Source organism: Melospiza georgiana, chromosome 5 (genome assembly GCF_028018845.1).
Source record: "Melospiza georgiana isolate bMelGeo1 chromosome 5, bMelGeo1.pri, whole genome shotgun sequence".
In the NCBI taxonomy this organism is placed as follows: domain Eukaryota; kingdom Metazoa; phylum Chordata; class Aves; order Passeriformes; family Passerellidae; genus Melospiza; species Melospiza georgiana.
Window position 1 is genome coordinate 43,846,118 of NC_080434.1, and position 22,548 is coordinate 43,868,665.

Below are 22,548 nucleotides of genomic sequence, written 5' to 3' on the forward strand. Positions count from 1 at the left end.
CCCTGCGGGCAGACCAGGCTCTCAGGGCTCTGCCCAGGGCCCCAGCTGTCAGGGAACCAGGACAAGCAAAACCAGCTGGGATGGCGGCTGCCACCATTGCTGGGCAGAGCAGCTCAGCTCCAGTACAAGGGCTGCGTGTTCCCATCCCATGAGCCCAGTGCAGTGACACAGGCAGCACAAAAAGCTCTGGGTTCCTTTGTTTCTGACTGCCAAGGCATGTGTGGAGCAGGAACTTACCAGGGCCCTGGATAAAAGTGTACCTGTGGCTCTCTCCCTTCTTCTATGGCAGAGGAATATCCTGCACCCAAGGATTACAGAACAGGTCTTCCAGTGTGGGTCTGTCCAAGGAGTTCACGGATAAACACCACCTGATCAGATCTTTGCACTCTGGGGAGAGAAAGCAGAAACTGACGGTCAGTCAGAGAAGGCTCCTGTCTGCTTTGCCCCACTATTCCCAGGCCCAGGCCATGCTGGATGTGCTCAGAGCCGGGCCTAAACTTTCCCATCAATTCCCTGTTTTGGAGGAGAGCAGGACATGTGCCACCTCCTCAGCAGCTGCCCGAGCGGGATGCTCACGAGCCCGCTGCTGGCTCCCAGCACTGGGATTCCCCCCGTGCCCAGAGATGAGGATCCACCTTGAGAGAGCCTTTGTGGCAGCGGGAGCTGGCCCCAGCTGAGGTTCTGGCCCCTCCTGAAAGGGTGCTCCCCGCAGACCATCTGGTGCAGCAGGATGCCCAGGGACCAGACCGTTGCTGCCTCGTCATGGTACCAGCCAAAGTCGTTCCATTCCAGGGGGCTGTAGGACAGTGTTCCTATGGAATACAGATGGAATTCAGCAGGGGGATGCTGCTGCTTCCAGAGCCTGGCCCCAGCATCCCTGGGCCTGCGGTGGCTGCCCCAGTGGCACACAGGGTGACCACTGCCCTCTCGCCAGCACCTGGGACTTGTGCACAAACAGGGTTGAAAAGAAGCCACTGGTGTTGGAAGAGGGCAGCCCTGGCTAGGCCCAACCATGACATGCAAAGGAAAAACCCACTCCATGCTGGGGAAAAAACCTGCCCTTATCCTCCCTGCCTGCATTGCCCCAAAAATATTATGAAGCCAGGCAAACAGGGTGAGTGGAGCAGTCCAAGCTCTTCCTCTCCCCTGCACACCAAACCAGCTTGGGCACAAGTTCCCGCCCCCCTCTCTGCTACCCCACCCACGGGGGTTTTGGTCGGGCTGGCTGCCCCAGCCCAACCCCAGTCCTGGGCAGAGTGGCTGGCAAAGGCTGCCAGCAGGGCTGGAAGATGGCTGTCCACCCAGCCCCGCTCTAAAGCAACTCAGCTGAAGACTCAGTGGCCTGACTGGCAGCAAAAGGGAGAATCCCCGCTGCCACAGCCAGCTTGGGCTGTGAGATGTTGGGCCATGAGATGCCAGCAGCGGGAGCACAGCCCTGTGTAGGCTCACCTGCAAAGCGAGTGTAGACTGTGTCTTGCAGGTAGGTGCCACAGCCAAAGTCAATTAGTTTGGCCTGGCCGGTGTCCAGGTCAACCAGGATGTTCTCTGGTTTGATGTCCTGTGCAGGACCCCACAGCTGGTGCAGTGCCACACGGCCTCCAGCACGTGGCGGAACAGCTCCTGCGCCACCTCCTCGGGCAGGAACCGCCGTGCCCGAATGAAACGCTGCAGATCCTGACACTGCTCTGGCTGCTCCAGCACCATCACGATGAAGTTGGGGAGCTCGAGCCACTCCAGCAGCTGGACCACACCGGGGAAGCCAGTGGACACCTTGGCCAGCAGCACGATCTCCAGGGGTGCGCTGGTGCCGTCGGGCTGCGGGAGGAGCACGATGCCGTCAGTGGGGCTGATGCCGTGCCGGGGCTCGGGAAGCCCTCAGCCAGCCAGGGATGCTCTGCGCCCTGCGCTGGCCCCACGCCCGCTCTCCCTCGGGGCGTCCTGGCGGCTCCCATCGTGCCGGGCCCCGGCTCATTCCCGGCCGGCAGCCCCGGCTTCCGCCGCTGGCCCCGCTCACTCACCAGCTCGCCCCAGTGCCGGACGCGGTTCCGTGGCACCCTTTTGATGGCCACCTGCAAGCCAAGGGCAGCAGCGGGGTGAGCTTGCCGCCCGCCCTGCGAGCCCCATCCTCCGCCCTCCTCCTCCTCCGGCGCCCGCCACCGGCCCCGCCGCTCACCGGGGCGCCGTCCGAGAGCCGCGTGGCCGCGAAGACGCTGCCGAAGCCGCCGCGCCCCAGCAGCGAGCCCTGCCGGTACCGCTCCTGCAGGGCCTCCTGCTCCTTCCCTGCGGGCGGGACGCGGCTGTCAGCGCTCGGCCTGGGGCCAGCAACGGCCCCCAAGCGCCCCTCACCCGCGCCGGGCCGGCCATGCCCAGGCGTTCGCTCCTCGGAACGCGGCACGGGAGGCTCGGGGCCGGCGGCCGCGCTGCCGAGCGGCGGAGCTCGGGCCGGGGAAGCCGCAGCGGAAGCGGCGGGAGCGGCCGCGCCGCGTGTGTCCTCCGCGGGCCCCGGGAGGAGCCGGGGCCGGGCGCGGGACTGGACCCTGTGTCGGGTCCGGGTCCGGGGTCGGGCCAGGCGGAGCCGAAGGGCGGCGATGCCGCCCCGGCCCCAAGCACTGATGCCTGCCCAGCAGCGCCACCGCCAGTACGGCCAGAGCCGGGCGGAGGCGAGACCGCGGCGGGACGGCCGGGGCCGGGCACGGGGCAACTCCGCCCGGGGCCGGGGGCGGGCCGGGGGCATGGCATGGCCCGGCAGGGGAGAGGGAGGCGGGGAGAGGAGAGGGACGCCGGGCAAGGGACCCCGAGAGAAGGGCGCCCGACAGCGGGAAAGGGAGAGAGAGAGAAAGAAAGAGAGAAAGAGAAAGAAAAGGAGGAAGACTATTCAAAAGTATCTGTTTTGGTGCTGCCGCCGCTGCTGCTGGCGCCGCTGCCGCCACTGCAACTGAAGCACCGGGGCCGTTCGTCCCCGTGTCCGTTCCCCGCTCGCCCCACGAGCCCCACGTTCGAGCCCCGCGCGCCCCGGGGACAGCCCCTCCATCTGCCCAAACACGGGAACTTTGCAGCCTTGAGCCCAGATGCAGAGCCCTGACTCCCGCACGCTGGCACAGCGATCCCCTCCCCTGCTGCTGTGCATTGTCCTTGCTGAGGGTCAAACACTGTCGGGGCACCTTCCCTTGGTGTAGGATTCCTACCTGACCCCAGCACTGCACTTACACCTCCACTGTTGCTTTCCTGTAAAAACAGGGAAAGGAAAACTGTGTGTGGCTCATGGTATTTTAGAGTGTCTAAAAATCACTAAGTCACCGATCTTAGAGGTGAGGTGCATCTGGAATTACTGGAATGGAACATGGAAAAGGGGAGCATAGAAATTAATAGAGGAAAACACCTTGGATTGTTTCTTTCATTTTCATTTCACTTCTGGAAAGCTGTTTCAGTTTTCCAGGAATCTTCTCCTGTCTGCTCTTCCCAAGAATCTCTCATGGAGAACAAGGTCAAGCTTCTGTCACAAGATTTGCCACCAGGAAATTGTGCCACTGGTGAAATTTTCATGATGACTGTTTGTTCTGGCTTATTTTGGGCAAATTTTGGGAGGAAATCTCCTAAAGGGGTCCGTCTAGAAAGCAAGTTCAAGCGTCCCCTACCCCCACTACTTCAGGAAAAGACTTCCCTTGAGAAAAGTGAAAAAAACCCCAGTTTATGTAACAGGTGAAGTATTCACAAGCATGAAAAATGAATAATAGTAAATAAAACCTCTGACAGTGCTGAAGAGATGGCAAATTCAGAAAGTCCTTTTTGTGGGTTGTAGTTGGCTCACTCGGTCTCTTTTAAGTCCCTCTGGTTCTGGAATGCAGTGTCCCAGAGCTCGATGGGCCACAGGTGTGAGCTGCTGCCAGTGTTTTTCTGGGTTTGCAGTCCAGAGCAGGTTTAAACAGTTCCAAGAAGAAGGAAAGTCACAGTCCGAGGAACTTCTCTTCCTAAGCTAGCTAAAACCAAATTGCTAGACCTGTGCTGTGAAGGCACCGGGAAATTTCCAAATCTGGGCACTGGCGGTCCCAGCAAACACCAGAGTTGGATGGTGCTGGTGCCAGAACCTGAAGATTTCCAAATTTTGAGTTTCTGTGCCAGCAAATCACTGGGCTTGGGCTGTGCCAGCACCAGGAAGTTTTCAGATCTGGGCGCTGGCACTGCCAGCAAACATCAGATCTGGGTGGTGTCGTTGGCAGAGACAGAAATCTGCCAGATTTGGGCTCTGCTGGCACTGAGAAATTTCCAAATCTGGGTTCTGGTGCAGGAAACACAAGATGTGGGGGCGGTGCCAGAGCCAGTAGCAGGAAGCTGCCACAGGTTTTGGATTTCTGTGCCAGCAAATTGCTGCACTTGGGCTGTGTCAGAATAGGGAAATTTCCAGATCTGGGCACTGGCAGTGGCAGCAAACAGCCCATTTCAGGCTCCAGGCTCCAGGAAGGACTGGATCTGGATGCCTTCCTCTTTTCTTTCCTTCTTTCCTTCCTTCTTTCTTGGGATCCTGCTGCCAGCAAACTCCAGATTGGGCAGTGCTGGTGAGAGGAAATTGGCATGTTTTAGCTTTCTTTGCCAGCAAATTGCTGGACATGGGCAGTGCCGGAACAGGGAAATTGCCAGATGTGGGCACTGGCAGTGCCAGCGCACACCAGATCTGGGTGGGGAATGTGCCAGCACCAGGAAATTGCCAAATGTGAACTTTCAGTGCTAGCATATTGCTGGAATTATGCTGTGCAGGACCCTGAAAAATTCTGGATCTGGACACTTGTGCTGTCAGCAAACACAAGGTTGGGTTGCTGTAGGTACCAGGTATTTGCAAGGTCTTGGCTTTCTTTGCCAGAAAATTACTAGACTTGGGCTGTGCTGGCACCGGGAAATTCCCGCATCTGAGCACTGGCAGTGGCAGCAAACACCGGATCTTGGCATTGCCAATGACGGTAGCAGGGAATTGCCAGTTGTGGCTTTCTTTACCAGAAAATTGCTGGACTTGGCTCTGCCAGAACAGGGAAATATCCAGATCTGAGCCCTGGCAGTGGCAGCAAACACCAGGTCTGGGCACCTGTATTGGCATCAGGAAATTGCCAGATTTTGGCTTTCTGTGCCAGCAAATTGCTGGACTTGGGCTGTGCCAGCACTGGGAAATTTCCAGATCTGGGAACTTGCGCAGCAAACACCAGACCTGGGTGGTGCTGGTGGCAGCACTGGGAAGCTGCTGGGTTCTGGCTTTCTTTGCCAGAAAATTGCTGCATGTAGGTTTTGCTGGCACTGAGAAATTGCCAGATGCTAATTTTCTGTGCCAGCAAACTGCTGGAATTAGGCTGTGCAGGCATCTGAAACATTCCCAATCTGGGTACTGGCAGTGTCGCTAACCCGAGATTGGGTTGCTGTAGGTTCCAGGTCTTTGCTTGGTTTTTGACTTTCTTTGCCAGCAAATTGCTGCACTTGGGCTGTGCCAGAATAGGGAAATATCAAAATCTGGGAACTGGCAGTGCCAGCAAACACCACATTTCAGGAAGGATTGGATCTGGACCCATTCCCTCCCTACTTGCCTCCCTCAACAAGGTGCCAGAGTGGCTGGACAGCAGACAGGCAGAAAGGGACCTGCAGGGACTGATGGACAGCAGGCTGGACATGAGCCAGCAGTGTGCCCAGGTGGCCAAGAAGGTCAATGGCTCCTGGCCTGGATCAGGAATGGTGTGGCCAGCAGGAGCAGGGCAGGGATTCTTCCCCTGTGCTCAGCAATGCTTGGGCAGCACCTTGAGTGCTGTTTGTGGTTCTGGGGTCCCCAATTTAGGAAGAACATGGAGGGGCTGGAGCGTGTCCAGAGAAGGGCAACAAGGCTGGGGAGCGATCTGGAGCACAAGAGCTGTAAGGAGTGGCTGAGGGAGCTGAGGTTGTTTTTCCTGGAGGAGAGAAGGCTCAGGGGGGACAAGGCGGTGTCAGGGCACAGGGTGGACTTGATGATCTCCATGGCCTGTTCCACCCTTATTGATTCTGGGATTCTCTGAAACCACCCTTGGAGCAGTTGCAGGATGAGCCCTGGGCCTCCTCTTCAGCAGCTCCAGCAGCCCAGGTCCCTCAGCTTCTCCTGCCAGCCCCAAAGCCCATCCTGTCAGTCCTGCAGAGCCTCTGCAGCTCCTCCTCAGTGCCCATAACAAGGAGCCCCAGAGCCAGACACAGCAGCCCAGATGTGCCCCCCTGGCCTGGAGTGCCTCTGGCAAGGGAGAAGCACCAGGCACTGCAGGACCCTACAGACAATTGATCTGAAAGCCAAAGCTCCTTAGCTCCTTCTGAAAGAGCAGGAACAGTTCCTCATTCCAGTGTGGTGGAATGCTGGGCACCACAGCTCCAGGTGAGGACTGGACACAAGTTTGCTCCCACTGAGTGCTGTGATGGGTTCTGCAGGAGCTCTGGGCTCCTGTGCTTGCCAGGCATGATGAGGAGAGAAGGAGCCAAGTGCACTGATGTCGGAAATGGATATGTAGAAAGTTTTTAGAGCCTAATAGAAGGCCCACACAGTATGAATCTGTATATAAATCTTGAGACAAGAAATGCTAACTTAAAAATTTCCATGGAATAGGACAGATACTGTTGAGAGAGAAATGGAGCTAGATAAAAGTTTCTAAAGATGGCCTTGCAAATAAGACTTTGGAAAAACAGAGCTATGAAAGATGCATTGTAGTGGGACCCATGAGGGGGTAGTTTTAAATAATTGGCTTTAAGGCATCTACAACATGGCATGGCAAAAAGGCTGATAGACCAAGAAATGCTTATAATGTATTATAACTAGGAAGTAGTTGGCTTCTGATTGTGATGGCGTGAATTATAACATCTGTATTGTCTCACCCTTCTCATGAGACTGAAAATGGAATAAAAGTTTTTAAAACACCTCTCAGTTGCCCCATCTCTAGGTCAAGAAAAGAGTATTATCCAACACACTGACACACCTTTGCCCTGAGCATAACCCAGCCTGGACCAAACACACTGAAAGGTTTCCCCTTTGGCCCATGTCTCAAAACATCAGGTCTGCTGTTTGACACCTCAGGTTGGTTTGGTGTCAAGGAGTTCCCTCAGAAATACTGGGTTTGTCTTCCTCTGTGCCTTCCCCTCAGCAGCCTTGGGGATGCTCCTGTGTGAAGCCATCTGTCTCACACAGTTTGAGACAGCTTCACACAGGATATTGTGCAATAAGTCGTCTCCTCTAAAGTGTTCCTACACTCCCTTTCCAGCAATAGGAAATTATTACTAATAGATGAAAGTGGAAAACCCCCAACAGTTTATTAACAAACAGAATCCCCCCATGACACACGTTACAAGAAGGCGCAGGGGTCTCTCTCAGAAGAACAGGAGCTGTCACGGAGCAGTTCCAGCAGCTGATGGAAGCTCGGGGGCTCGTCCGGCGTCGGCTTTCTCCCATGGCAGAGCTCCATGGAGCGGGCAGGGCAGGTGAAGCGGCTGGGCTGGAGCCCCTTGCTGCCTTTTCTCCCCGGTGTGGCTCAGCTCACAGACTCTCGGGCTGGGAGCGGGGCCACTCCGCTCCTGCCGGCGTGTCCCTGGGCTTGGACAGTTTCCTGCCAGGAGAGCCCTGCACACTGCTCCACAGATCTTTCATAAAGGCCCAAACGAACTCCAAAGACTCTGTCTGCAGCAGCTTTTCACAAAGGGCTGCAGCAATCCAGGACAGCTGCACGTGAGTGTTGGCAGGCTTTTGTCTTGTTCCTGACAGCAGAATTCTTGATGATCTTGTGCAATTTTATTCAAATGTAACATGAGAGCTGAGGTTTTTTTGTTAAAATATTTTATGATGAATAACCAGCCTTGGGAGCATGAGGTGCAGGACTGACACGCGAAAGCATGAGCTTATCCTCCAAAGTGGCCAGTTTAATTGTCTATTTTATTACTCTTGTATTTACTCCACACTAATAAGGAAAACCAAGCTCTGCTTGCAGGCAAAACAGGCATGGGATACACTACAGTCCCTCGCAGGCTCAGCAGGGCTGGCAGTGACACAGCAGGCAGTCTGCTTCATTGTGAACCACTGCAGAGCTACATCCCAATCTGGTTTAAGTAGCGTGGAATTATTAAGAGCTCCTTTTCTGCCTGAGACACAAAAAGGAGATCCCAAATGATCTTCATGCAAGCATGCAGTAAACAACTGCTCCTGCTATCCTAACGAAGCGTTTGCTTTGGCAATTACACTCTTCCCATTCATCTTTTGATGCAGACACTTCAGTTTTTCCCCCACACCCCTGCAAGGCTGGCAGTCGCTGTTTCACAGTTCCTGTTCTTCCCTAGAGATGGTGCAGTGGCTGCTTTGAAACAAAAAAGCCCTGGGATCTGGATAGCTTGAAGGAGCATGAAATGCTAATTAAGTGCTCATATTGGTAACACCCAGGTCGGCACTGCCCAGTACTCTGCAGCAGCAGCAGCAGGACCATGCATCATTCCTGTTGGTGGATGTTCATGTTTCTCATGTGCAAGAGCAATGACTTTGAGGAGGCACAAAAATGCCCCTCTTCAGACAGTCGGTGTGCAAGGAGATGTGAAGTTTCACTGCCTTTTCTAGGATATTTCAGAATGATCTAAGAGAATATTGTGGCATGGAGCAGGTCCCTAATTTTGTCTCCAGAGAAATCCCGAAAAGGCACATTCATGCTGCTGCTGATGGCAACCCCATAAGCTCATGGACCAGTTTTCCCTGCAACGTGCCGCCCTGCGTTGGCTTTACTAGGCCGGGACTAGACCCAGAGCTAAGCAAACACATGCAGCCAGGTGACATTGTGTAACATCAGAAGCTGGCAACCATGAGGACTTTGCTGTCAAAAGGTTACAGTTTGCACTGGGCCCAGAAGTGTTTTTCCCTAAGGCAAAGCAAATTGAAATGTGAAGTTTAAAAGCTTCAAATGACTATGAAAGACAACTGCAGAACAATTTCTGGAAGGGCAGCATTGTCAATGATCATGCAGCCTACCAACAGCTGGAGCTGAATCCAGAATTGCTTCTTCCAGCTGTGCAGGAATTCATTCCACTGGCAAGCACTGGTCCATGGGAACAAATGATCCCCTAGCTCAGGGCTAAATGGCACCCAGGCTGCAGTACAGATTTGAGGAACCCTTGTCACTTGTTGTTGGCCTCTCAGTGCACTCATCCTTCTGCAAACAAGGTGCAAACAACACAGCTGCACTGCTGACCCCGGTAAATATACAAACAGGTTATTGGAATATGAATCCCAATATTACCAGTTAGATTGTGCCTGGGCCAGTCTGACCCTCGCTGCTGGGCCAAAGGCAGCAACTGTGGTGTAATCACCCCAGAGATACCTTGGCTTACTGGTGATTGCAGCTGGGCAGTGAACAAGTCCAGGCTTGTTAGGAACTCCATTTACCTCAGGAGAAAGGCTTCAGGTGAATGGTGAGGAGGAAAAGGAGATGGATTCTGCTGGAGGGTTTATATCCAGAGGTTTATTCCATGGTTACAGAGGTCTGAACGTGAGCAACTGCTCCAACAGAATATTGACTGCATGGCCTGATCACCTTTTTAAGCTCAGGGACAGGGGAAGGGGAGGGAACAGGTGAGCCACCCAACCAGGTGAGAGGGGCAGGGTCTCAGGGGGGGATGACACCTAGACAGGCCAATGACCCCTGGGCCTGAGGGACATCCTTTGAACTTGACCAACCACACGACGCCTTGCTGGAATGTTAAACCTGATTGACAGCCCAGCAGGGGGCAAGGGGGGAAGGGGAAGAGAGTTATTGGCACACCTGGGGAAGGAAGTTTACAACACACTGCAACAACAGGTGACTTTTCCAAAGCAGTGCATCTTTTCCCAGTGAAATACATGACCTCTTCTTACCTATGGAATTGTGATTGAAGACACCTGTGAGCCAGATCTGTGGGAGATTGCAAAGGAGCAAAGCTTTGGGATTTGGGCACACTTCTCTTGGTTTCTTTGCTCAGGCCTTTGGTGAGCACAGAACACACCTAGGTAGAAAACCTTTGACTAGACAGGATCTTTTGGATCCATTGTCCCCCAAACAGGTCAACAGGAGACCCTGTGGTAATGCCAAGTAACAAAGAGCAGCACAAATGACACAAAGAAAACATGGCCAAAGAGCAAGAGGAGAGGCCTAATGAGGAAAGGATGTGGTGAGACACTGGCATATCAAGTGAGCTGCACTCCCATAATCTCTAGGCTAGCAGGTCCTGGTCTCACATTCTCCTTTTGTTTTTTTCAATTTTGTTTATTTATTTACTTTTTTTCATCGCCAAAATAAAATATATACAATTAAAATATGTCATCAAAACTTAAAGACAGAATCAAAACACATTAATTCAAAACTACATCTAAAGATCAGAACATATGTACAGCTGTAGCTATGAAGCCTAACAAATCAATCCTATTCTTCAAACACTCTTCATACTGGTGGAAGCTTCTTCCTGAGCTTGGAGGAAAGAGAGCTCTTCTGGACGGGAGGCAAGGACTTTGTGGGTGAGGGAACATCGGAAGTGTCTGGAGAAAACTTCTCGGTAAGGCTGTAACCAGCCAGATCTGCAAAATGGAGACACAAAGTTTAACAGAGAGGCAAAGTTTAACAGAGGCCACCATGCAAACCTAAAGCAGCTGAAGCTCCATATTTCCTGGGACACATTTCCTGCAAACTTCTAAACAGCTGCACAGGGAAACATGCTCCTGCTGGCAGACTCTTGAGGCAGGCCAGGGCAAAACCCTGAGCCACTTGCCCAGAGCTGGCACAGGCACAGCCTGGCCTCTGGGCTGCCCTGGGACAGCAGAGAGCCCAGAGCCCTGTGCTCTCCAGGAATGCAGCTGCACATGCACCCTCCTGCTCCTCTCCCTGCCCCACAGCTCAGCAGCCCTACAGCTCCAGGGGCACTGGCAGCAGCACAGCTCCTTGCAGGGGCACATGCAGGGCACAGCTGTTCCCTGGCAATGTGCACAGCCTCTTGGGGCTGCCACAAGACCCTTCCTCCCAGCAGAGATTGGCCCAGCTCCCCCCTCACCTCTGTGTGAGGCTGAGCCATGATTGCCTTCACCTTGTCCTCCATCTGGAGCTGCTTCAGGCCCCCCATGCCATGACTAGGAAATGTGATGGAGAGAGTGGGGGCAGATGCACACCCTTCCTTAGGATTCTGTCATTTTTGGCACAGCACAAAAGGCAAATCCAGAGGTGTCCAACTCAGCACTTCCTCAGCCTTCTGGAGAACATCTTGCCTTCACCAGCCCAACAATTTGGAGAGGTTTTCCCGCACATGTGGAGGCTTGCTGGCAGCACATTTCTTCAGCTGGGTGCCCATCACCTTGCAGAGGGCAGAGGCAAGCTTGGCGGCCACGGTGCGGATGTTGGCGCTCCGCACAGGCAGCGCCTTGTTCTCCAGGCAGGACCAGAGCACGGGCAGGGCGTTGTGCTGGACGACTTCAGGGCTCCTGGCATGAACCCCCTGCACAAGCACTGCCGGGACAGAGACACAGCTCCTTACCCACCAGCCTCACTGCAAACAAGGATCTACCTCTGCTTCTGCTTCTTGCCAGCCTCTCTGGCCAAGAGCAGCAAAACAGCACCCAGAGCCCCCTGATCCAGAAACGGGCAAAGCAGCTGATCATCCTGGAAATGGAACCACCAACCCCTCAGCACTAATTGCTCCAACCAGAGCCTTGTCCCTGTGGCAGACTTCCTACCTTTACTAAATTATTTCACAATCTCTTTCTGCATGAACAATGAATGAAATGTCCAACTGCCTTTCATTTCCATTAGGAAGTTTTCTCAACCCACACTGAAGATTTGGAAATGCACCATAGAGAGGAAATGGAGAGATTTCTAATAAAAGGATGATTCAATTTTTGTAACTTTGATGTCAAGTGCCAAATGTCTAGTCTGGCTCTTCCCTTGCTCAGGGGCACACAGCAAAGGGCAGCGTTAGAACACACCTCAAAACTCCAGCCCACCAGAGATGGCTGCTGCCTGACAGCTGGATGAGAAACATCAGTGACCAGCTGGTGTCTTTGGCAGAATGCTTTTGGGGCTTCCTACAAAGAGCTGTTTCAAACCTCAGGGTGTCCTAGAGAATTACCCAGACCCCATTGCTGTGGCATTTGAGCATCTCCACATTTTAATGCCACTTCCCCTCCCAATGTTAATGGCATTTTTTCTTATAATGTCCACTGAAATAGGGGCATAGAGAAAGAAAAATGCTACACAGGGGACTGAAATGTAACCAAAACACGAATGTTTTCTCATATTGTCTCTGAAATATCTCTGCCCATTTTCTGAACGGAACTATATCAAACACAGACAAATATTTACTACCAATTGGCTTCTTGCATGGCAGATTTGGCTGAGAGAAAAAAACCTGAAATGCTCTGGAGACCATTCTTATTTTCTGATCAGACAAAATGTTATCTAGCAACCATTTAATATAATGTGGTGGAAGAGACTTCATTTTCTCTATGCTGTTAATCCATCAGCAGTCATCAACATTGAAAGAGCTCCTGCAAGTACCAAAAACCAATTCTGCTAAGCAGGAAAGGGTTATGGCCCCCATTTTAAAATGGGAATTCATTTGAGTTTAAATGTAATTAAAGACATTGGTAACTACTGAATGTGAGGAACAGCTGTCTGTTCCTACTAAATCTCAGAGAGAACATCTCCTCTTTCTAAAGAAGTCCTAATTTAATTCCTTTATTTGAAAAAGAGATAAAAAGAACTGCTAAACTAAACTCCCTATTGCTGGAGATCTACTTTATTCAAATGCTCTTTAAAGGGCCTTTGACATTCCCAATTGCTGAACATGCCCTTTTGAGATTCCTAGTGAAGACACAAAGTGTATTAAACCTTGCATTCAAAGATGTTGACATAATTAGCAGTGAATTTAGCCCCAGTTAAAGCAAGGCTATCAATCATCTTCTCTGCTATATATTAATATTATAATTTTTCCATTCCTTGGCTATTGCTAACACAGCAAGTTCCTCCGAGGAATCAATTATCAGCTGCATTTGTAGCATTTTGGACAGTGCTGACACAGGCAGACACTGTTTGCACACCCTGAAAGGCTCAGTCCAAGGCCACTCTGGCAGCACAGGCAGGGAGCCTCAGCACTCTGCTTCTGTCCCTGTGTCCCCAGAGGCTGCCTTGCACTAAACCTGTGCCTCTGATACCTCTGTTGAGTTCTGACCTAAGCTGTGACCCCCAGGCTCTGCACGGTTCAGCCTCAAAACTTTCCAAGAGAAAAACAAGAATTCTGTGAGGACAAAACAAACTGATGCCCTGAAACAGCATTTGCCACCATTTTCCCTTAAAGATCACAGATGTCCCTGAGCTTCCCAGAGAGGAGCCAGCTGGGGCATTTTTAGCCCTCCCTTTGCTGGAGGTGGTTCTGAGATGCCCCAGTGAGAGCTCAGCCCCAGGCCGAGCGCTGCCCCCATCTCAGGTGCTGCCCAGCTCTGCAGCAGCCAGGGAAAACCTGCCAAACCCACCTGCCTTGGCCATGGGGCAGCAGGGACAAGCTCAGTACCTCCTGGTTTGGAGGAGCTGCTCTGCTGTCTGCTCACAGGCATTCCCTGTGAATACTCCCTGGGAAGAGCTCTTGGCTCAGAAGGGGAGGCCATCCCTGTGATACGCTCGGTGACATCCAGCAGGGCTTGGCCACTCAGGTGATTCCATTGGTAGCTGAACTCTTTCAGCAGTGACACTTTATCTACAAGGGAAACACACATTTCTGCTCACTTTTCTCAGGTCATAGGAGAAATGACAGTGGGGAGGGAAAGGGCAGGGCCAACCCCATTTTATAAAATCAAGCACATTTCTTCAGATGTCTGAATCCTTTTCTTCTTTCCTTCCAGCCTCCTTGGCAGGATTTTAAATTCCAAAAGAAAAGCTTTCCTTTCACATTTGCAAATCCAAACTTGTCTGCTGCAGCAGGAGCTGTGTTAAAACATTTCACATCAGGGACCTCAGGAGTTCAGTCACATGGAAGCAGTGAAAAGGTTTTGCATCCCAGAGCAAAAAGGAAGAGCCCCATACTTGAGACACAGAAAAGGCACTGAGTCAGGCAGTTCCTGAGCTCACAGGGCAGCTGGGGTGGAGAAAGTGGAAACTCCCCTTGAAGACCTGCCTCTTCAACACTCCTTTTTTCAGGCATATTTCCCCAGTGCAGCATTCTCAGAGCTGACATAAATCTGTGTGGCAAAGGAATTTAGAGCAGCCCTTGCCTATGTAGTTAATTGCTGTGGCCATCTTGCCTCATGCAAAACAACATGTGGAACAAGGCATCATTGACAGCTGGGTTTATACCTGTTTGTTCTAAAGAAATTAACTTGGTGAATCACAAGTTCCCCGTTGGACATAGAAGACAAAGAAGAAAATTGGAAAATAGGCAGCTAATGCCTCTAATGTAGAGCCTCCCAGGTGGCTGCCCTGCAGAAGCTCTGATGGGTCAGCGTCCCTTCACGCCAACAGCAAAGCTGTTCATTTGGGAAGTCAGACGGGGCCCAAGCAAACTCCAAACCCCCTTTGCCTCTGAACTGTAGCAGAGCTGTAGCCCAGGACTTGCTCTTCAGACAAGCAGCACAGAGCCAAGGGCTCCTGGGACTGTTGGGAAATGCTGATCCCTTTCCAGCCTGTTGGGGATGGTGCATAAGGACTGCACCTGCACAGCCTCTGATGGGTGTCAGCTGGAGTGTTCCACAGACAAGAGCAGCTGTCAAGGCACTCAGCGCTCTCTTGTGCAGGAGAGACAAAGTTGAGGAGAGTCCCTGCCAGGGCTCAGCCTTACCCAAATGAGCAATGGATTCTTCCAGTGCTCTCACAGCTGCCCCACGAACCCTGGGATCCTTTGAGTTCAGGTTCTTTGTTATTCCTTCCACCAAACCAATGATCACCGGGTTCAAGGCATCTTTCAGGGCTCCTGTGATTTCAGCCAGCACATCCAGCACCCTCTGCTTCACTTTCTTGTGGCTGTCAGATATTCTCAGGACAAAGTAATCAAAAAATCTGTGAAGAGAACAAGCAACGTGAAAGCTGGATTCAAATCTCCTTGTTTGAAGAGTGGATGTAGCAGTCAGCAATGTTGAAGATGAAAGTGATCCTTTCTGTCAGGTCAGCACTCACTTGCACAATTTCACTGTTTTCCTGTGGGCCACTCACTGGAATGGTGGTGCAACCTCATGCTGGTTGAAAGATTTTCTTCTGTTTTTAAGAGGTTTGGCTGGGGACAGAATAGTTCCTACGGTATTTCTCTCCATCTATAAATCATTAAATCAATACCATTTATTAATGCTAAAGACTACCTTTGCTTTGAATGGAAGCAGATGTTTTACAATGGCTGGTTTTCTATACAGTTGCCTCAAGTACTGAGGGCAGTTATGATTTTGCCAAAACTATGGCTGGAGGAGATCTAAGTTTTCTTTTGTTTGTCTCAGAACCAGCGTCTGGAGAAGTGCAGGGCTCTGATCAACTCTTCCAGGATCCAGACGATTTCTCTAAGTAACAGGTGGACTTCTGAAATGTCATGTGCTGTACAGCTCTCATTAGAGCAGGTTCAGTCCCTTTTCTGTTAGGTGCGACATTATCAGGCACCTTTCCCTGAAAAAAGGGAAAAAGCAGCTACTGGAAGGAGAAGGCAGAGATGAGTCCTTAGCTGTTTTCCTCCTTTTCCAAAGAGAAAAAAAGACTCCCAAGAAGGGTGAGCACTGTCTTTACCAAGAGGAAAAGGAACAAGGATGGAAATGAGTAGCCAGAGATGTGACAAGACGGAGTGTATAGAAGTATTCTTAAAAAAAACAACTGGATTTAAACCAACCCAGCCTGATACTTCTCTTCCCTATGCAAACCCATTTTTGGTCTAGAGAACAATTGCCATGCTTTCAGGGGCTGGATTCCCTTCACTTCACCCAGCTGGGAGTAGGAGACAGCAGCAGTTACACCAGCAGAAAATTCTGACATCATCTGATGAACAGTAGCAATAGTCACCTGCCAGACAAATACAGCTGGACTGAAATAACTTGTCCTGAAGCCTGGACCTGAATTAGCTTTGTCTGGGTAAGAGGGACTAGCGTGTCCCAAACAGCCAGGACAGAGTGCCAAGACACACTGAATTAACTTTACTGCTACAGGCTTAGGAAAGGAGCTAAAGCAAAGGAGCAGTGAAGATACCCTACATACTTGGGTAATGTTAGTGGAGATGAGCTGGGGGCTGGTTTTGCACAGGTCTTGGAGGAGTTCCACTCCTTCCATCCATGTCTGAAACCCCTTGGCTTCCAGGAGATGGTAAAGCTTCTGGAGCAGCTCCGTTTCTTCCACAGCTGGAGGTGATGTTACCTGGGCTTTTGCACAGGGTAGGAGGTGTCCATCAGAGGGAGATTTCACCCTGGAAAATAAAACCAAATGAGGCCCTGGTGGTGATAACTATCATAGCAATGCATCCCCATAGTGGAAATATTTAGCATTGACTCCATGATTCCAGAAGGCTGATCAATAACTTTATTATACTATACTATACTATACTATACTATACTATACTATACTATACTATACTATACTATACTATACTATACTATACCATACCATACCATACCATACCATACCATACCATACTGAAACTCATTGCCCGTACAGACAGTCTGATACAGACAGACCAGATTGGTCAATTGAATCCTAAACACCACCACCAGTGGCCAATTAAGAAATCACCCTTTGGTAAACAAATCTTCATAACACATTCCACATGTTCACAACAACAGGTGCAGCAAGTGAAGATAAGAATTGTTTCTCATTCTATTCTCTGATCTTCTCACCGCCTTCCCCAGGACAATGCCTGGGAAAGTTGTGCCTGCTGTTCTCTGTGGAGAGAGCTGCAGCCACAGGCAATACCTTCAGTTAATTGTGAGCAAAATATCTTGAGCAGCTTTCCTTATTATATGATTTCAAGCAGGAAAATCATATAATCAGGCTTTGAAGAACAATGGGGACCTCATGACAGTCATTACAGGAGACAATCTGCAAGTGACATTCTCACCAGTGTTCACTCAGGAAAACCAAGGATGAGATGCAGCTGATCTATCTTCAGATGGCTGCCAGGGCATACAGGTCACATTGCTTATTGGAGAAAGAGAGACACTTCCAAGTTTAAATGCCTCCTCATAAGGGATGTGTGTGTCTTAGCATAAGGAAACTCATCACTCTGGAGAAGTGTCTCTACAACCAGGCATGACAATCTGGAAAAGTAGCTCAGATGCATCTGAACAGATAAACATGCCCATATTTGAAGGATTCAGAAAATCAGTAACAGAGATAAAAACAGAAGCCAGACATCCCAGAACTACATTTCATTTGCTACCCTAGAGACCAGATGCACAGCTTAACAACCCCACTGGGAACAATTCTCCTGATCAACCTTTCTCTTCCATGAGCACAGGAAGATGCCAGCTGTGCTACTGAGGCATGTGGTCACTTTCCTGCCACTGCTGAGCAGGACAGAGCTAAATAAATCCCCTCTGCTATCAGAGGAGAACAGGTACAAGCAGCTCTGCAACTGCCATGAAGGGACAGCAAGGAGCAATTCCTGTCTTAAATGCTGATTGAAGCAGAGGGGAAAATAAACCAAACACGCTGTCCACCAAGACAATTACATGAAGGACAGGAATATCAAGACAAAAAGTCCACATTCAGACACCTGTTGACTGAAGTTGTTCAGGAATTGCCTTGCTCCTGACTGAAGTTGTTCAGGAATTGCCTTGCTCCTTACTACTCAAACTTGGTACTGTTTGAGGGTAAGAAAACCCTGATTCAGCCAGGCCAAAGCACATGGATGAGCACTGCATCTTTGTGGAATGGCATCTTGCTTCCAGACTGAGATTTCTCACCAAAACACCCATCTGAAAAAGACTCCACTCAGTTGAAAAAAAAAGCCTGGTTGAATTTACTTGTTCCAAGTCAGGCAGCAGAAACTGCCTGCCTCTCCCAGCCTCCACAACACTGCCCTTGCCACTGCACTGGATCGTCTGAGCTGCAACCAATGGGTGTCTGTTTGTCTCTCCATTTTTGTGGAAACCCCTCCAGAGAAGTTGTGTTCAGCACAATGCAAAAGTAGACATTTTTTATCCTAGAGCATTTGTAGGGAAAGGAAACAATCTGTGGCATTGGTCATCTCTGCCAGAAAGTTTTTCCTGAGGAAGAGACATGTAAAGCTGTCATGTGCTTTGTCACATCTCACAAAAGTGCTCAGTACCGTTTGCTAGCAGACAATGTGGCCTGGGGCTCCTTTGAGCCATCGTTCCTCTCCTTCACCGGCTCCTTGACAGATGGGCCTTCAGCCTTCTGGTTTTCCATCCCCTACAAAGACACAGAGAAACCCCATCAATCTTTAGAGTATAAATCAGGAAATTCCCTGTTGAAAACACAAGTTAGAACCAGGATCACTGCTACCAAGACTTAGGGAAACATTTCCTAACTTACAGATGGAAACAGACCAGAGATTCAGTGATGCCAACTCTTTGTTTTCAAAAGCCCAAGGCAGTTTATGGGTGCTACCAGACTGAGCAGTAGTCTAAAATCCCAAATTCCTTAGTCTTGAGCATAAATGGGAATAATGCAAACTGGCAGGCAACGAGTGTTTTTGAAGGAAGCAGCAGAACAAACTGGACTCTTTGGGGGCTGGCCCATTGTGTTGGAAGTTGATTTGGTTCAACACTCACTCTCCCTGTGCTTGCACAAAGGCAGGCTCCCTTCTGTGATGTCGATTAAAAATATAAAATCCCTCCCCCTCAAACAAACAAAGGATTTTCCACTGGATGCTGCTGAATTCACCAAACTTCTTCCAGCTCCACAGGGCTGGACAGCTGGGCAGTATTCCCAAAAGACAGACAGTCATTGTAGTAACTAGGATTGACTTGGACATCTTTTGTAAATTTGGAAATTTTCTTGGCACTACTACTTCCAGTGTCCTTTGCAAAGACTCTGTTATCTTCAGAAGCACAATTCTCACTTAATTGCTTTACAGGGGGCAGAGTAGGGAGAGCTGGTGGGGGCTTACGCTTAAATGTAAACCCATTTTTTCCTCTTTCCCTTTCCTCTTTGTGACCGATATTGAAAATATTCAAAACTCCACTTTTTCCCTAATAATATCAGTTCCTTTGTGGTCTGCAGATGAACAGGCTGAGGATTAACAGCTCATTCCCAGGAGCAAAATGATTCAGCAGAAGAGGAATTAGCTAAAGACAGATTGGGTATGTTTGATCTCATATTAGCAGTGGCAATACTTGCACAAAGGAGACATTTCTCCTGCCAATCACTTACTTTCTTCTTAATTCTTGTCAGAATATCTTCCAGGTCACGAGGGGAAAGAGATTGTTCCAAAAGCTTTTTAAATTGTTGATGATTGAGCAACATCTTCACCACCTCCTGTCCATAATGCCTAAGGAAGGAAGGCAGGAAGGCAGGAAGGAAGGGAAAGAAAAGTGAGTAAACACAGGAAGAGTGTTACCAGAAGAGGCTGATGCCTTAAACTCATCAGGTGCAATCCTTACACGAGAAGGCACTACCTACTCAGCAAAGAGGGAGATTTACCTCACTTGGCACTGCACAGTGCTGTCAGCTGAACACAAGAGGCAAGAGGAGAATGTGGGGCAACAGAAAAGTACCATTTCACTCTGAAACTGGGGGTGTGCTTCTGTGGCATCAAAGGATCCCAGGGACCAAGCAAAACACATCTGCTTTGTTGTCAGAGCCTATTAGCAGTGTCTTGCTGCCATTGCACAATAATTTGCCTTTCTTTAAGTGGCAGGAAAACCAGGACAAAACACCTCATGCATCCTCTTGATTATTCTATACTATGTGTATTCAGAGGGACAGCTAGTTGCTGTGCTAGTTGCTCTTGGCAGCTATTCATGGGAATTTATTCACCAAAGGAAGGGGATTTTGGTGATTTGGGTTGATTTTGCCACTAGGAAACCACACTTTTCTTCAAGAGGAAATGTGGAGCTCTCTGAGCCACAGATAACAGCATTCTAGAAATCTGCAGAACAGGTTTAGAAAGACTGAATATGTTGGCTAAAGACCCCTGAAATATTTCTAGGCAAGTCTGAAATTAATGAGAAATGGATGTTTGGGATCCTTCAGTGATGAACATTAACCAACACTTTGGCTTTGTGTTGTGCACCTAAGGCCAAACAAAACTGTTGGACTGGCTGATCTGAGCTCTTTTGATCTCAGTAAAGAATCTTTCAAGCCACAGGAAAAAGTTGAGAATGCTCCTTTTTGCTGGCCAACCTCAGGTTTCCCAGCACAGCCATTTGCCCAGGCAACCAAGAGCAGTGGTCACAGTGCCAAGGCTGACAGAGCTCAAGAAGAGTTTGGACAATGCTCTCAAGCACATGGAGTGACTCTTGGGGTCACTGCACATGGCCAGGGGATGGACTCAATGACCCTGATGGGTCCCTTCCAACTCAGGTTATTCCATGATTCTATGACCCTTATTCACACCGTGAGGTAACTTCATATTCCCTTTAGTTTCCACTCTTGTGTGATTTCACCTTTACAGCCAGGCACAAAACGATTTTCCTGGTTTGGGAGGTGAAATGAAGATCATTACCTTGTGTCCTTGTGACAGTCCTGAGCAAGCTTCCCTGCCACGTGTGGCAGCCTCTCAGCCCTGGGTGTGCCTGCGAGCTGGGTGACTCCAATTCTCTCCATCAGGGACAGGAGGAGTTGGGCCGCACACTCGCGCACTGGAGCGTGGTGGCTGCTGGGGAGGAGAGAGAAAACCCTGGGCACAGGGACAAGGAGCAGCAGCAGCGCCGGCCTTGCCCAGAGCCTGCTCCCTGCCCTTGCTGGGGGAAGGAGCCTGGGCTCTCCCTGCACCGCCAGACACCTGCAGAAGGTTCTGTCCTCAGCTAAACACAAAGTTAGCATTGCACACTAGGCCTGCCTGCATGGAAGAGGGAGGAATTCAGTCTTCCTGCTCTGTCTGATACTCAGTTTCTTTCACAGTATTTACTCTGAGAAAGATTAAAGAAATAGATGACATATGAATAATTTAGAAATTAAGGACAATTCATGCTGACCCATCAGAGGGCACTCACTACACAGAGCTGCAGCAGGATTGAGGCACTTTCCACCCATTTACCCCAAATCTGCAGAACTTTGGAAAACAACAAATGCAGGGAAAACACGTTGTGGGCCATGAAATTGCAGAATATCCAGCAACGCAGCCTGTTTCTTCTGTGGGGCTTGGCAATGGACCCATCTGAATGTTTCACCCTATTCCAAAGCTGAGGAAAGGGTGGCAGGCAGTTTAGCCAGGCTGTCCTGTTCTAGAGAGTGTCTCTTGGGAACTATCAGCACCAACATTTAAGGCAGCATTTGCTTCAACTGTCCCATGGCAGTCAGCCTGTGAAGGTGCCTGTAAAGTGATTCATCATCTCAAGGCTAACATCAAACATCAGTTTGAATAGAAAGTAGAGCTCTAAGGCCAGGACAGTCATACCAGACTCCTTTGGCAGGAGCTGCACCTGCTGTGCAGGCTGTTCCACACCCAGCAGATTGTCCCCCATGTGCTCCATGCCCCAGCAAGGACCCTCCTCATTTCTCAAGTTAATGGCATCATGAGGAGACATCGTTTTCCCAGGGCCTCTGTGGTTAGCACTGTGAAATACCAAACACTGCTAACAGCTGCAATTGCAATTGTCCCTCTGCCCACAAAAGCACAAGGCTCTATCCTTGGCCTTTGCAGGCACTTTCCCTTCCCCACTGATCACCACATCTAGGAAAATCTGACAGACTGGGAGAACTCCAGGAAGCAGCAGGAAGCTGAGTCCAGAGGAGCTTTAGTTTGGACATCAGGAAAAAGGGTTTTTCACCCAGAGGGTGATTGGGCACTGGAACAGGCTCCCTAGGGCAGTGGTCACAGCACCAAGCCTGACAGAGTTGAAGGAGCATTTGGACAACAATCTCAGGCACTTGGTGTGACCCTTGGGCTGTTCTGGGCAAGGCCAGGAGCTGGACTCAATGGTCCTGATGGGCCCATCCAACTCCCCATATTCTACACTTCTGTGATTCTGAGAACTAATGGGCTGCAGGAGGGCAGAAATAGGTGACAAGACGAAAGAAGTGACCTTGGTTGGAGAATCAAGTCACTAAGTTCACAGAAGATGCAGAATACAGGACCCTTCCCTCCCACCATTCCCCTTCTCTGTCTCATCCCTTCTCCCTCCCACACACATGAAAGTGAAGAATATCGCTAAAAGAAGAAGAACCTACTTGACTCCCATGTCCATGAGAGCAGTCATTGCTCATGCAGGAGTCACATTCTCCACCATGATCCCCAGGGTCTGACTGGCTGCTTTCTGAACAAATTCTGGGGAGTTGAACACCATCTGGAGAAGGCCCCGAGCAACCTCATCCACCTCAGAGTCCATGTCCTTCTTCAAGGTAACAAAGAGCTCTCCCAGAGTGACAGTGGTAGAGTAGGACACCTTGGAACGGAGGTTGGTCACCTGGGGAAGCCATGAGGGGAAACATAAGA

At 50.3% G+C, this 22,548-nt stretch overlaps 1 protein-coding gene across 1 annotated transcript in view; it reads right to left on the reverse strand.

Moving 5' to 3' along the window:
• Positions 1-280: 280 nt before the first annotated feature.
• The window catches only part of LOC131084072 (uncharacterized), a 42,926-nt gene continuing 20,658 nt past the window's right edge, over positions 281-22,548 (reverse strand). The window contains 11 exon segments of the mRNA XM_058025167.1: positions 281-387; positions 636-812; positions 1,450-1,560; positions 1,563-1,815; positions 2,019-2,069; positions 2,174-2,743; positions 11,035-11,110; positions 11,252-11,483; positions 14,803-15,020; positions 18,256-18,359; positions 22,331-22,519. Coding sequence (XP_057881150.1) covers positions 281-387; positions 636-812; positions 1,450-1,560; positions 1,563-1,815; positions 2,019-2,069; positions 2,174-2,743; positions 11,035-11,110; positions 11,252-11,483; positions 14,803-15,020; positions 18,256-18,359; positions 22,331-22,519 — 2,088 coding nt within the window.